The 16,349-nt window shown below is 46.6% G+C and overlaps 1 protein-coding gene across 2 annotated transcripts in view; it reads right to left on the bottom strand.

The window, feature by feature from the left end:
- ARHGAP10 (Rho GTPase activating protein 10) overlaps positions 1-16,349 on the bottom strand; it is a 234,932-nt gene that overhangs the window by 55,621 nt on the left and 162,962 nt on the right. For both annotated transcript variants that reach the window (XM_036031869.1, XM_036031868.1), the window contains one exon: positions 15,366-15,525. In XM_036031869.1, the coding sequence (XP_035887762.1) occupies positions 15,366-15,525 (160 nt within the window). The remainder of the gene's footprint in view (positions 1-15,365; positions 15,526-16,349) is intronic.

Below are 16,349 nucleotides of genomic sequence, written 5' to 3'. Positions count from 1 at the left end.
ATCACTTTATTTTGAATTCCCATTTTACCGACTAAACAGTTCTTCTATAGAGTAAACGTCAATAAGCTCATCCATCTATTCTCTTCCTTAGATCAGTTTTTCTTCCAAAACAGATTCTTCACCCACAGTTTACATGTTTCCTTCCTGCGGGGATACAGTCACGTGGACCACACGCTGGGTATTCCGGGTTGGCTGATTTCATTACACTAGTATCTGAGACAGGCGGCTCCGTCAATGCTTTCTCTTTGCACCTCCACATTACGGGTGACATCTTGACCCTCCTCCTATGTTTCCGATGTCTGTTTTCTTCTGTGCTCGAGTGCTCCGCAGCCTGAGAAAACGGGGCACTCGTCTGCTAGGGCTGCCCCAGCAGAACACCAGACTCGGTGGCTTCAACAACAGATACTTATCTGCTCACAGTTCTGGCGGCTGGGAATCTGGCATCAAGGTGCTGCCACGGCTGGTTTCTTCCGCGGCCTCTCTCCATGGCCTGCAGACGGCACCCTTCTCGCGTGTCCTCACATGGCCTCTCCTCCATGCATATATACCGCTGATGTCGTGTTTTCTTTCCTCGTAAGGACAGCGGTCTTGTTGGATTAGGGCCCCATGCTCATGGCTTCGTGTAACTTTAAAACTACTCTCTCAGCCCTGGCTGGTGTAGCTCAGTGGATTGAGCTCGGGCTGTGAATCAAAGTGTCACAGGTTCAATTCCCAGTCAGGGTACATGCCTGGGTTGCAGGCCATGACCCCCAGCAACCGCACACTGAAGTTTCTCTCTCTCTCTCCCTCCCTCCCTTCCCTCTCTAAAAATAAATAAATAAAATCTTTAAAAGAAAAAAAAAAACTACCCTCTCAAAGACCCCATCTCCAAAGAGAATCACACTGGGGCTTTAACATAGGCATTTTGAGGGAACACAATTCAATCCACAACCAAAGGACCTGGGGAGTCCAAAGACGTAGCCAGGGCTCTCTACAGCCTGGTCTCTACCCCCTCTCTGTGCTTTTGCCAGAATGTCATACCTCTGTCCATGTCCCCTGCCTGGGCTATCACCATGTTAGCAGCGGCCCGGGCCCTTCATCCCCCTGCCAGGAGTCTCCGCCCGAGGTAGTCAATTTATCAACCACTTCGTATCATTTTCCAGGCAGAAGACAGACCAGGAAAAAGCACATGACTTATGGAAGCTCAAGTTAGAAGTTAGCAAGGTAGGAAATGACACCACCCCCCACCCCCCCGCTTGAAGGGCTCATTTGTTCTCACCTTCCTCTCCTACAGAAGCTCTTGTTTTTAAACATACTTTTGGTTCTCATGTGTTTTGTGTTTTGCTTTGTTTTTTTTTGACACTTTTCTTGCTGGAGATCATGGCCCCCGGGGTGTCGACAGGAGGGGGATCACACTCCCACTCTTCTCCCTTCTCCACTGCACAGCAGGGTGGTCAGGAGGAGCACCTACCTTCATGGAAGTTTCTGGTCTTTACCCAAGGCTGCCGAAACCATCCCCTCCACCTCCCTCCATAGGGGGCGGATTTTTGAAGACTTCACATGCACCTGTTTCATGTCAAATCTGTGGAAGGTCCTGTCAGGAGCAAACCAGAGCTGGCCTATACCAATTTGTAGAAATCTCATTGGCTAATCTCTAGCCTTCTCCTCCATGGACTGATACCAAGCTTTTCTTTGGGTTTGTTTTGTTTTTTCTCTTTTAACTTAGTTTGGGCTTATACTGTAAGGTTTTTGAGACCTATCTTTGCCATCTTAAAGCATGTGTTTGAGATACCTCTTTTAGGTAATAAATGAACAATAAATAATTTGTATTCAGTGACAAATTAAAGAGAATAGGAGGTGGATACTGAGAATAATGTACTACAGGTAAGAAGTAAGACACTATCACATGTAGAAACCTGTAACTTTAACCTTCACTCCCTCCCTTGCTCTCCCCATGTGTAAATGGGTCACATATTTTTATTACATTATTCAATATCACCTAAGTTTATTTCACCAAAGCAGAGGTTCCTAGTTGAGCTAGCTCTCTTTTCAGACTTCAGTATTAGCATTGCCCTAAAATCATCTATAAATGGTGTAGATGCATTTGTGTTTTTTCAGAAAGTGAAACTGTTATCTTTCACATTCTCAAGGGGGTATGAAACATAAAAACTTGTTATGAATCACGGATCTAGAGTAATTAACAGAGAAGCTGCCAAGTATGGGAAACAAGGAAGCATCAGAAACAATTTACAACAGTTTGGATTCACCTGAATAATAAAGTCAAGGAAAAAAGTTTTAGTGCCATGGAATTTGGATAAAGCCACGGCAGACGTCCAGGAAAGTTCCCCTGTGCGTGTGCGGGGCCCTGGGCACCGCAGGACACGCAGTCCTGCAGGGTCCCGGGAAGGAAACGATCAAACACGAGAAACAATTATCACTCCGAGGGCCTTTCCGCTTCAGTCCATCAGTGAGCACAGCTTCCTCTGAGCTTAGCAGCACATTAAGCACAAATGACCTAATTCCTTCACTTAATTCTGACATAATGGAACAAACTCCCCTGTATACATCATGTAGCTACATGAATCTGAAAGTCCTCTTAGTGGCCCCTTCCTCCTTTGTGTCTAAACAGAAATGACATTCCAGAGAAATCACGTATTGGAAGCCCTCCCTGGAGAAAGAATGTCTCTACTTTTATTACTGACGAGGTGGGGGGGGTGAAGAATTACAAAAAAAAAAAAAAAAAAGGCAGAGCCTACAAATTCTGTTTTCAATATTCAAAAAAAGTTGATTCAGCAACAAATTAAAGATACTGAGTAGATACTAAGAATAATGCACTAGGATTATGATCCAGACTGTGTATGGGTTTCTGATGCGCAGTTTCTTTATATGAACACAGCCAGAATCGCTGGCATTTACCAAGGATAAATCCTCTTCATAATCTAATAGTCCAGCCACATTAGAGAATTGGTTTGGCACAATCTACAGTGTGTAGCCCGTGTACACTTCTGGTAATTACGAGTAAGTAATAATGATGACAAACAGCACACCAGCTGTGCGATGATTCCTAAGAACTTTCTCGTGCACACCACCAGGCCCTGGCATGTGGGGCTCCGTGGACTATATCAGGCTCCAGACTTTATCAAATACAGAGATTTCCTTTCTTACTCTCACATATTCCAACAGACACAGACATACGCACTTTCGTGCAATTTAAACTTGGAACTGTTTGTGTAGCAATAGTGACTGAAATGCTATGGATCATTGAAGCTTAAAAAAAATACGGTCTTATTTTTTTTGGGAAAGTAGAAAGACCACAAGAAACTTTCTAACTGTGTGGCTTAACTGCCTGGAATCCTTTCTGGAACAAGTCAGGCTGCGAATGAGTAAAGCATGCTGGCCGACCTTGGGTAAGTTCATTTAAGCCCCCCCCATCCCTCGAGATGCAGGCTCTGCCAGTCATCTATACACTGCAGGCGCACCCATACCACCCACCCTCTCCGAGCTGGCTGCCTGGCTCACGGCTCCTGCGACCACAGCTGGCCAGTGTCTGGAAGACCAGGCGCTCGGAAGCCCTAGTGCCTAGCCTCCCTCCTAAGCAGAATGGAATGCTCAGGAATGGGAATCCTCTTCCCTTTTATAATTAATTATACCCATTCTATCGCCCGCAGGCCTAGCTCACGGCTGTGAATGGAACAGGTTAAGTATCTTCTGAAGAAACAGCTAAGTTCATTTAAGTCCTCCAAGTGCAGAACTGGTCTTAACCTGGCTGTGGACAGAGAGAGCTGAGGCTTCTCATAGGTCAAAACTCCTCATTGCCAATCTTCAGACCCTGTTACGAGGTTCCACCTGTGTCAGTTAGCTGCACGGCTGCCTGTCTCACTGAACATGGAACTGCTCAAAAGCAAGGTCTGGTTTTTGTTTTTCTTAACCTTTTCTGCTTGTCCATAACATACAAGGCATGGAAGAACAGCTTAATAAACGTTTGTTGACTGAATTAACAATTGCATTTTAAAAAAGGGTGCCAACACCAAATACTAGATCTCTTAAATTTTACCAGGAACAACTTCAGATATATACACATACATACACACACACACACACACACACACATACACACAAGTAAAAATAATACAATGAACACTGCGTACCTACGTCAACACCAGCCCATGACCCATCTGAGTTTATCTATATTCCCAGACTTCACTGAAGCAGATTTCCAGACAAAGTGCAGCACTTAAGGAAGCTTTAGGTGGTTAGGTCTTACTCGGCCCTAAAATTCTAGATACACAGCAGGTCTTTGAACATTTCATTCAACATCATCTCATTATAACATTGATAAGATGTTGTAGGGACTTAACTCTTGTTTATAGCAATTAGCCTGGGGTAAAAATGGTTTCGTTCCAAGTCCTCCTGCTCCTAGTCACAGACCCCACTGACCACACTAAGCCAGTACCTACAGCATCTCTATGGTAACCAGAACACACAACACTGCACGAAGACAGAAGTCATGGCCACCTGATCACAGCAGACCTGTGACACAGACAAAAGTAAAACCACACACTTTACCTGAATCGTTATGTATTAAGGGATACTTTTAGTATGACCTCCTAAGTTATTAAAACAAAAGAGAAACCATAATTTTATAAATAGCTACATGAGCAGAAATAATGACCTTGAGATAGAAAAGAAGAACACCATGTTAAGCCCTGACTGGTCTGGCTCCGTGGGTTGGGCATCATCCCTCAAAGTGAAAGGTCGCCAATTCAATTCCTGGTCAAGGTACACGCCCAGGTGTGGGTTCAGTCCCCAGTTGGGGTGTGTGTGAGAGGCAACCAATTGATGTTTCTCTCCCTCTCTTTCTCCCTCCCTTTCCCTCTCTCTAAAAATAAACATTTTTTTTTAAAAGAAAAGTGTTAATACTGGATGGCAAGCTCACCTAAAACATACTCACAGAGGGCTATAGATGGTTTTAAAACTTTTTATAAAAAGGCTTTTTAGAGAAAAATCCAGAAGCTCAATGGAGGGAGCGGAAGATCTGAGGAGGGTCGGTGTGCCCAGGTGCCGGGCAGCCCCGGGGAGGGACGGAGGGGAGATTTGAGCGCACACGGAGCAGAGAGGGCGGGGCAGGCGCGGCAGCACTCTACAGAACTTAAGGGCAGTGACAGAAGCAGAGCCCATGAAACTGACTCTGGCCTCAGAGGTCACTCTCCGGAGAAATGCACAAACTGGAAAGTTAAAACAAGGGGGGCGTGTGAGGGACTTGCACCCGATGCCAAATTAGTCCAGTCTAAGACTGCGTGGCTTGTAATTTACTCAACCTGCTCTGATCGCATCCTTCTCCGTCCCCGTGCGCCTGCCTCAGTAGAGTCGATCCTGCCCTTTGTAATAAGGCTGAAGACACGCATTTCAGGGGCAGAAGGGGGCAGACACTTCCCAAGCCAAAGAGAATGAATCCCAGGGATGGGGAACGGTGCCCTCACGCCTGGCCCCCACACTCCTCAGCGAGGCAGTGAAAAGACGCCCACCATGCTCGGAAGAATAAACACAGCAGGCCTAGGGGCCTCGCTTGGAAAGGCTGCTTGCAGAGTTGACCCTTGGCTAGCATCTGGGAACGTGTTTGGCAAACAGTTCTCTAAACTTACGTAAAACACTCCGTCAATGGTAAGGATGCTTGGCTGTGCCTAAACGGTACAAAAATGTGCATGTACAGGTGCTACCTGCTTTCTGTCTGCAGCCTGGCACTTGGGCACACGCTAGTACGCAAAGTACCAGCCCACGTGACTGTCTCCAACAAGCACTCAGACTCTAACGGGCTTCCCCGGAGAGCTTGCTCTGAATGTGCCCTCCTGGAAGGAGACACCTTAAGGAAGATGATGTATGACCCCTCCAGGCAACCCTGTGCTGTCCTTACTGTGTCCTCACTACACCTCTGTGACAAATCTAGGTGTCAGTCCAACCAGACTCTGAGTCCTGTGAGTCTGCCAGCAAACCCTGAAACGTGGCCGCAGTCCGGAGGCCCCTGGCACACCCAGAAACGCAGCCACCACACTCACCAGGAAGACGCTGCTTCACCACGCAGCCACCTGGCCCTGACCTTTGGCTATAGGGAAACCAGAGGGTGAACAGGAATCCAGCAGGCCTGGAACCACTATGTCCCACTGCGCATGAACAAACACTGCCAACCCTTCATATAGCCACTTTCTGGCTAACACGCAGAAGTCAAAACATTTGGCAGGTTGGATATCACTGGCTGCCATTCTGAAGATGTAGGAACTGAGATAAGAGCATACGGTTGGCAGTCAGCTACCACTAAATCCAGCAGCGGTGCTTCAGGATCGTTTCAATTCTAGGGAAACTCGGAAGAATTCAAACGAGAAGACAAGGCTGCATGATGAAGGCCTGACCCGAACAGAGGTGCCTCTTTCAAACTGCCCCAGGCTGATGCCCTCCCCCTCCTCCACGTGCACAGATATCAAAGTGGTGGGAAGTGGCCGTGTCTCCTTCCTTAGGCAGAATGTCTTTCACTGTGAGCTCATACTCAGCCAAACTGACGAGTAAATATTTCAATAAAAGGTCTCTTTGGTGGCTGGCCCCAGGTGGGGACCAGGAACAGCCATGTGTCACCGGTGGCATAAATCGTGAATCTAAAACGAATGACATCCTTACCTGCTTCCCTCCAAGCTGCTGTGCAGACATATGGAAAATAAGTGAACAGCCAAAGACAAGAAAGGCTGAGCCTAAAGGAATGTTCCAGACCCTAACTTCTCACAGATTACACGGCAGCTCTTGGTTTCTTCCCTTGGTTATAGGTTCCTGACCTGGGAGTCCCAGAAATTCCTAACACTGCATATACGCATCTTTGGGGTATACATCGGGCCCTCGAATAACATCATTCCACTCCACGTTATTCTGTCATCATGTTGATGAGACGCAGTAGGAACTTAACTCTTGTTTATATCCATTAGCCTATGGCAAATCAGTGTCATTACATGTCTTTTTGCCTCATGTCACAGAACCTGCTGATGAAAGGACTTACTGTATATAGTACACTGTTTTCTGGGAACAGAACTCAAAGCTCCCATTAAATTTTCAAAGTGGCTCCTAATGAAATAAAGCTTCAAAATTATGGCTCTAGACAGGAAAAGGATGTCAGATGCAGGCGTGGACTTTAAAACTCGGGCTGGCTAACCGAATGGCAGGCCCAAGGGCCACGTATCCAGGAGGTGTGGGAGAATGCAGTGGCAGATAGAATGGATTACAGACAGAAAACAATTACCTAGAAAAAAAAATTATGTAAGAGTTGAGAGAAAAGTCATTTCTGGCTTGTCAAGAGAAAGTGGAAAAAGAAAGTTCAAAGAAATTCTAGTTGTAAAACCATGGAAATGCTGTCGCAGGTTCTGGTTTGGGGAGCTTCGATAGCCCAGTTCAAGCGACAATGATGTTGCTCAGACATCTGGGGTCTGTCTGCCTGAGGACCAGGCCCAGGACGTAGCCAGACACGCAGGAGACACTGAAATGCAAACTAAACTGAGTCAGGACAAAGCCAGTGCAGAAGCTGTGTATCCATAAATTTACCAAAACGCTGGTACCTTGCACTGTATTTTTTCGCACTGTCCAAAAAACAATTTGGTTGCAACCAAAACAGTGCCAAGTTGACATAAGTAAAAATGGATTTATGAAAAGCAATCAGCGGGAAGTGGAAAGAGCTAGAACTCAAGACTGCTCCAAATGAGTAAGTCAAGGCCATCAATGATCACCTAGCAACTCTCCATTCCTTGCCTCTTCATCTTCAAATCCTCCCCTGCTCACTGACCCTCTGCCCCTCTGCACCTGACGCAATACAGGGGTTTGTTTGTTCAGCCCCAGGCCCCAGGAAACCTCTCACTGTAACTGGCTGGGCCTCCCCACATCCCCACTCCAAATCTCGAGGAGACTCTGACTGGGCCCACATTCCTGGGTGCCTGTTCTCATTGTTCAGCTGCCTCTGGTCAGCAGTTGCAGGGACAGTGACTCCCAGTCCCACGGACATGCTGGAGAGTCCATCTCCCGAGGCAGCAGTTCTCAGAGGGGCAGGGTTGTCCGCTAGGATATGTTCGTGCTAAGTGACACGGGGCACTACAGATGGGACAGGGGAATGAGAGGGTGTAAAGGGAACAGGCTGTGAGTTCCGAGTCTAGAAAAGTACTCTTCGCCCAGCCCTGGCTGTTTGCAAAGCAGCAGGGTATCTTTCCAGGAAAAAAAGAAAAAACTTTTCTCTGTAAGTATCCCAATCTGATGCAAACTAGCATTGGACAGGCTTCAACAGTATACATTTATATTAATGTAAGCTTTCATCATTTTTTATTCCAAAGTTTTTGTCCAAAGCATGCAGCTGATTTTCACTACTCTGGCTTACCGTTAATAAAGATCATTTTACGTAATATTGAAGTGATGATACTTCATGTTTCTCTTCTCCCACTTATAGTATTTGGTGTAACTTCAGATTTCTGAAAATATATTTGAATATCAGAATATTTTGTTTTGGGTGATTTAGTTCAATCTACATATTTATCCCAAATCTGCTGTTTCCAAAGATAAAAATATAGCCATCCAGGCTATTAGATGGTGACCATGAAGACAAAAGACTTCCATTTAAGCCATTTAGAATGGAAAGAGCAACAGCGTACACTCTAGGACTTGCCAGCTCCGCCTCCGGAGCCAGAGTCCCGGGTTTGAATCCCAGCACTGCCATTCAGCAGCCGTGTAACTCCAGAACAGATGCATCTCAGGAGTGAGGTGTATGAACCAAAGGGTCATACTCCTCCTCATTTTTAATTCTACGAACACTGATTGAGTGCCAAGTTCCAAGCACTGAGCGTCACTCTGTCTTTGCTGATTTGCGTTCCCAGAGCCTTTGGCAGAGAATTTCAGCATGGATCTGACCTCCGAGGTCTGCTAGCTTTCCTCAGGCTCCTCAGTCCCAACTCCAGCATGAACACGTTCTCATTATTTCAGAATACGATGAAGTCCTTCCTTCTGCTGAATCAAAACACACCCTCCAGCAAGTTCTGCCAACTTGTACTCAGCATGCTTCCTTAGACAACAAAGAACAAATCTACTCCCCTTCCAGACTGCAGCTCCTCTATTTTCTTGAGTCGTTCTCGGTGCTTTCTCCATACTGGACCCAAAAGTACCACAGAACGAAAGACCCTCGTCTCCAAAATTTCCTCTTATCACCCACTCTCACCCCAGGGGAAGATACGATGACCCACCCTCTGCAGAGTCACCTAACGGCACAGAGCAGAGACTTCCTGTGTTGCCGCTCATGAAAAGAGCTGAACTGGGGAGACCATGCCATCATTCTTTTCTGACTCTACTTAAAAGACACAGAAAGGATGACAGAAACTTTTCTGTGCTTTCAAAGCTACTTTTTAAACACTAGAAAATACAACACCCTGTTGAAAAAATATCTAACAGTCAGATCCCGCGGCTATGCCAAAGAGGCCAACATTCGTGAGAACTGGAAGAAGAAAGGAAAACACCCCCTGAAAACTTGTCAAATATCCTCGTCTTGACTTTTACGCTGAACAGTGGCTACTCGGCCAAACACAAAGCTTTGAGAAACTTGGGAGTTTTATTGTTTGGCTGTTGTTTAAGACATTTATTTTTCTCTCCGGTGAATACTGGTGCTGCCTAGCAACCCGGGGCCAGCAAAGCTAAATCAGGAAATGTTTTTTTTTAAAAGAGATTTCTTTTTCCCATTAAATGTCAAGCAGGTTCTAAGGCTGGGAGGTTCCTTGTACTGGAAGAAGGAAAGTTTTGCATACTACTCACCAGGGTCTCGTTACATTAAGGGAGGACAGAACCAACCCACAGAAGAGGGTGAGGATGCATGTTGTTTTTGCAGCAACGGGAATGGAGAGTGGGCTGCCCCGTGTCCAAAACAGTCCGCCTGTGGCCACTGCTGGGCTGCAAACGGGGACTGAGCAAGGAATTCCTTCAACCAGCCCACCACTGAAACCGTGACGGGGAAGCATCCTCTCGCTTTCAGCAAAGACAGGTGGATGCACATCAGGTCCCGAGTTAACAAGAGCAACACCACGCACCACTGACACTCTTCTACACACGCCTGTAATTTCATATTCTGGTGATCACACTGGACACCTATTGGGAAACATGCCTGCCCTTCTCACCTTCACTCTTTCTAGGTACTTCCATGACCGGGGGACACTGGCTATTCAAGGACGAGGACTTGGCAACACGCGAGAGAAAAACCGAAGTGTCCTGAAGAGGCCAAGGAGCAGGCAGACAACATGAGCCTTTCCCACACAGCACGACCGTCATGCACGGCCTGCACGGTCACATCAGGAAACTCGAGACAGGCTGCCTGCCGGGGAGCCCACTTCAGGGGCTAAGATGCTTATTTTGTCCAACTTGCTAGAATTCTCATCGGGGAACAGTTTTATGTACACAAAACCTGACTGTCCCTCCACACCTGGCGGCCCACAGAAACTGTCACAAAGGTGGGAAGACACTCCATGACCGTCAGACTGTCAGTGAACATCAGCGCACACTGCCACCCACGCGGAGCCAAGACCAGCCTGCAGCCAGCATTTCCCACTGAAAATCCAACAAAAAACCTTAATGAGACAAGTATCAGCTGGATTATAACTATGTTCTATATATTATGTAAATCAGTTTGGTTGAGAATGACATTATATACCTTACTTTGTATAAATTGCCAATGTAAATATTAACATAAAATAAGGTGGCTATTAAAAGAAACTGACCCTGATATTAAAGGTTTCCTTGATGATTCTCCAATGTTCTTCAGAACCTCAGGAGCTCCCAGGGACTGGGGAAGACACTCGGAGAGGAGGTCACTAGAGTATGACAGTGATTACCAGGCTTCGTGCAGCCCAGGTCCTGCTCTGTTGGCCCTTCCCCATCACGTCTGTTCTGACTGTTCTTCCTGGGCATGCTTCTGTCATACGGGAAACATACAAAATGCGTCTAGACGCACTATGGCCCCTGCTGAACACCCATGCAAACCCTGACAAACAAGTGGGTTTCAGCCCTTGCTCTCAGCAGACACTTAACTCCTGGAGAGAACATGTGCCACCTGCTGGTCCCCAAAGCCTCCCACCCCGCGACAGAACCTGACATCACCAACAACGTCCCTCCACAGCCCTGACGCTGAACATGGCCGCAATTCTTCTGGCTCCATTTTCATGCCGAATAGTAAAATCCCGGCATTTCTCAAGTATATCGTTCTTACCTTCTCCTAGCGGCGGAAGCAAAACCTTTGAGGCGGGACAATCCTTAGTTTAAACCCAGGCATCGCCACTTACGAGCTATGGGCCATGACCACATTAGTCTCTCCCCCTCTGGCTGTCTCGTATGTATAATAAAGGGATAACATATGTCACAAGAATTGTGTACATGCACAGAAATACTATCACACATATATGCGATGGAAATTGCATGTATTTAATATGTTTTAAGTGTGTGGGTAGACATACACATACATGCACACACATTAAACACTAGGGGTATTTAAGATGAACACCCAATATACTAAATCAAAAGCACTGGATACCATGAGCACCCAATCGATACCCTCACGTGTCAACCTCATGCCTATTTACATTACACTCTCGCCCACGGAACTCTCTCACAAGGCTGGGCCCACGCCTCCGACTGCCTGCCAGACATCGGACTCCAACAACCATCTGGCTTCCTAGAAAGGGAGCTCATCTCGCTCCTGGCCGTTGTGTTCTTTCCCATCGTTAACGGCACCAACGCTGCCCCAGGATGGAGTCCTCAGCGTCATTTGTGACACCGCCCTGTGACATGCCCCACAAGTCCACCCCACAAAATGAAGCTCTCCAGCCTGTGAACTCCCCGTTCTCCTGGTCTTTTATTCCTCTACTTTCGACTGCAAACCTTCCTGCCAAATTAAACTTCCTGAAACAGCTTACTCGAAAACCACGGCAGGCCCTGCTACCTGTAAAATTAAACCCAAAAGGCCTTCGGTGGCATTCCCAACCTCCCTACGCCTGGCCCGAACCCCCAGCCTCATCCCAGCTCACTCCCTCGGGTTGCAGCAGGAGCGGCACTCGCAGTATAGACAGCCCCTCTGTGTTTGTCTGATGACATCATCCCCCATACCTGAAATGTCCTCGTAAAACTTCCCCGCCTGCTCGGATGCCATCCTGAAACCGATGCAAACCACCATTCAGGATACGTTCCCAGGGCCCGACAGCAGGACGCACTACCTCTAAAGCAGCAGTCCCCAACCTTTCTGGCACTAGGGACTGGTTTCGTGGAAGACAATTTTTTGACAGACCAGGGAGGAGAGGCTGGTTTCAGGATGATTCGAGTGCACTACATTCATGCCCACCTCCTGCTGTGCGGCCTGGTTCCTGGCGGGCCACGAACCGTGTGGCTCGGAGGCTGGGGACTCCTGAGTCTAAAGTCGCATCCGCTTTTTCCCTAACGGCCCTTATTCTCTCCCATCTCCGGAAGTTGCTGCTGGACATTTCTTCTTTCCCCTACTGGCCCCGCAGTCTCCCGTCCCCCAACTCTCACGCCACGCCTGACTCAAAGCAGGCACTGTACTGAGCGAACACATGACCTATATACTTTGAGACCAAAACGTATGCAAAACTCACAAATTCCAAGGCACAACCCCAACCTGAAAATCCTTGGGAATTTCACAGCGCCCTTTCCCACCTGGGAAATACACAATTTTCTGGTTTGCAGACGAAGAAAGGCCTTGATAATATTTTTGGCCCATGAACACTTCTTTTAAAACAGCATCTCGTTGGGGATGAAGCCAAAACATATGGATTACATTTCCTACAAAGTACACATGGATTTTATGAAAGCGGCAGAGAGGCGAGGATAAAATGTGATCTCCAAAGCAGATTCACTAGGGGTCTTGTTCTAACTCCACAATGAAGCCAAGGTTTTCTTGCTTTAATTATACATTGCAAGTTTCTTCTTCTGCTTTAGGGACTGTCCTAGTTAGTCAACATTTTTCACATTCCTAGGGCAGAAATATAAGCAACAGAGGAAAAGAACACATCTTTTCTTTCTTCTATGGCTATCTTTCCTCCACAGACACTGCCTGGGTTTCTTCATTCCCTTTCTAGTTTCCCCTCCTTTCCAAGTTAGAATATTTTCCCTCCTCACAAGATCACTGTCTTTAACCTCCCCTCTCCTTACCTCCTTTCTCTCTTTCTTTTCATTCTCAACCATAACTAAAGGATCTCTATCCCTCCCGCACCATGGTCAAGTCTTTGGGTGGCGTCTGTGCATTTGCTGTCAAGCAAGCCTGTGGCTCATGTGGGTACAGACGTCTAGATAAAGTTTTCCTGCAAAACCACACTTGTCAGCATAAGTATTATTCCTCATCGCAGATCCTGGACAAAGAACTGGGGAGTGAGACCGACAGCAGACAAGGATGAAACTAGAGAAGAAAGAAGATGCTACGGGGAAATACACTCTCAGAAATGGTAACTAATCCCAGCTAACTGCTCCCTCGCCCCGCCAAGCAACCCTGTGTTTCCACACTAAACCCAGGCACTAGGAGAAGAATCTGAAACTCAGCACTGGCCCATCCCCCTTCTTGGTAGAAAACTTCAGAGCTTCAATTAACATCGGTTGTGCTTCCTTAGCATTATCTAGCCTGGCCACAGAAAGGGAGCGGGGGAAACGGAAAGCCCTCTCTCGACGTTGCTCCATAAAAGCTTGATCTCTGAGAAGGGGTCCAGTTCCATCTGCTGCCAACCATTACAGTTGGTTCAGCAATGCCACTTGGAAATTCCTCTAATTTGTTAATAGGGTGGAAGCTGCCCTACCTACTTCCCAGCAGAAAAATCATGCACTTATCTTCCCAGCTTCAAATAGGAAAGCAGGAAGCCACGGCACTCAATGGAGATCCTTTCACGTGAGAGCGAGACCCAGAGCCAGTGTTCTCACAAATGAATTGGATAAAAGTGTCCTAATCGGGAGTTAATCTAATGGTAGCTGCATTTACTAAACATTGTAGTCTAACATTTATTTTTTAAAAAATGAGTAGCAGCCACCAAGCTCTCTGGACAGCTTCGTGCACACTAATGAAGTTTAAGGACAACCTGACGGGACCGTAAAAGGCACAGACGCACCATCACCTCCTGAAAACCAAGAAACAGAAAATGCCCCACAAACTTCTCATACCCGTAAACAAGTTGCTTTCACTAGGCTGGGAAAGAACATCTCTGACCAGGGTCACGTTTTTTCAATGAGAACGAACACTCCAACAAGCTAGAACTGTCCTAGCAAACGGCAAACGCAGCCAGGACCCAAGAAATGCTCTTGCAGGGCTTTGCTCCAAGGGACTGTCCCTCTGTGTGACCATCTCTCCCACTCCTTTGACCCCCTCCAAAGGTAGTGAGTTCATTAGTGCATCCAACAAATACTCACTGAGCACCAGATATGTACCAGGTTTTACTCTAAATATACAGAAAAGATCTCTGCCCTCAGGGATCCAGCAGGGAGAAACAGCTAACAACTGAGGAAATGAGTAAGTAAATTATGCAGTATGTTAGACAGTGGTAATGCTAGAGGATACAAGCCCCCAAATAAACTTCCAGCTCCCAGGCTGTGACCTGCTTTCTATCAAGCGCTGTAGTGTTCACCTTCACATCCCAGCACCTTAGTACACACTTGGCATATAATGCAATCTTACTTTTTAAAAAAGCTTTTCATCAACAAATAAGTAACCAAGAGTTTGAACAGCTTTCAAATTCCCTCTCTCAGAGGAAAAATGATTCGCAAGGTCCTGACCTGTAACTGGCAGAATGAGAAAAAGAAGTCTGAAAGTCCTTGAAAGAAATCTACTGTATTTTGAAAAATCATGTATACCCCTTGATTAGAGAAACAAGTCACGAGATGTGTCACCTAAGAGATTATTCCTTTCAAATCAGAGATCCTTAACCTGGGGTCTCCAGATTCCTGGGGGTAGATGGGAAATGATGTGAAGTTTTCTGGGGAGAATGTGACACAGATTGAGAAAAATATTTTCCCTGTGTCACAGAAATAGAATCTGAGTGAGAAATCCAAGGATAGAAATGAAGGCAGAGGGAAAAGAAAAAAAAAACAGTTCACAATTGCATAGTCAATACGCCTTTGCATCTGGATTAAATGTTTCCTCCTCGTCCCAGTGAAGTAGCAGAAGGCCAGGTGGGCTTCCGTTGTGAAGCTCCATCAGAAGAGAGAAGCTCGAGGCGAATCTCTCAAAAGCAACCTCATCACCACGATAAAGTAATTTCAAAGAGAGAGAGAAGGAAATAATTTTACATCACAAGGTGACAAGCCAAATACAGCAACTCCTTTCAGGAGAAAGTAAGACACAGCTTTACCTTTTCGTGATTTTCAATTAAGATTTCCACAACGATGTTCTGAAACTTCAGATCCATGATGGCAGCGACGGTTTCCTCCTGTGGCCTCATCAGAGTTGGTCCAAACACCACTCCCAGATTTGCCACAGTCATCAGGTTCTGCTTGGAGTGGTCTGACACGCTAATGTTGATGTGCGGGGTGGGGGGGGAAGAAAGGTCTCTGGTTAAAAGATGAGCAAAAACTGTGGAATGTAGAGGATTCTGCAACCCTACATCTCCCTAAAAACCAGGACTCAGTCACCCTCCCTGTCTGCAAATGACTGGATCCCACAAGACAGTACATGATGAGGCCCCTGCCTGACGTTCTGCTTCTCTCGCGGATGCTCTCTGCCCCAGCCACAGTGGCTGTCTTCACAATTCCACATACACACTGAGCTTGTGTCCCTCCAAGGCCTTCATTTACTACTGCCCTCTGCTTACTACATCCCCTCCTTCCCCAGATCATTGCACCCTTGCTTCCAAGGACTACGAGACTTAGAAGAATTACCTTCACAAGCACGGAGACCTTGGTCAGGACACCCACGTTCACCCCTTGGGCCTGGTGAACAACCTGGACAACTGTTCTCAGCAACTCAAAGGTCTCATCCGCAAACAGACTTTCCATAGCAACCCTCTCTGCAGCCCCACACCCAGCATGTACGCTCTGTCTCCACACCCTACTGTGCCTCTTGACCACGTCTCACCTGCAAGTATTTTACATTCTTGTCTGTTTTCCATTTATTATCTTTTCCCCTTGGAAAGACGGGACTTCCTGAAAAGTATCTTATTCAATTCTGTATCTACTAGCATGTAAAAAAGGCATTCGATAGCTATTTGTTGACCAAAGGAACGAATGGCGACACCAGCACTAGGACTCTCGCCAGGTCATAATATCTTCTGGCCTTTCCGTTGCTTTTCATGTAAAATAAAGGCTCGAAAACACAGTGTTCCTCCGCTTCCTCTAGC

This window comes from Phyllostomus discolor, chromosome 8 (assembly GCF_004126475.2).
Source record: "Phyllostomus discolor isolate MPI-MPIP mPhyDis1 chromosome 8, mPhyDis1.pri.v3, whole genome shotgun sequence".
NCBI lineage: Eukaryota > Metazoa > Chordata > Mammalia > Chiroptera > Phyllostomidae > Phyllostomus > Phyllostomus discolor.
The sequence above is the reverse complement of the archived record's forward strand: the minus strand, read 5'-3'. Positions and strand labels throughout refer to the sequence as shown.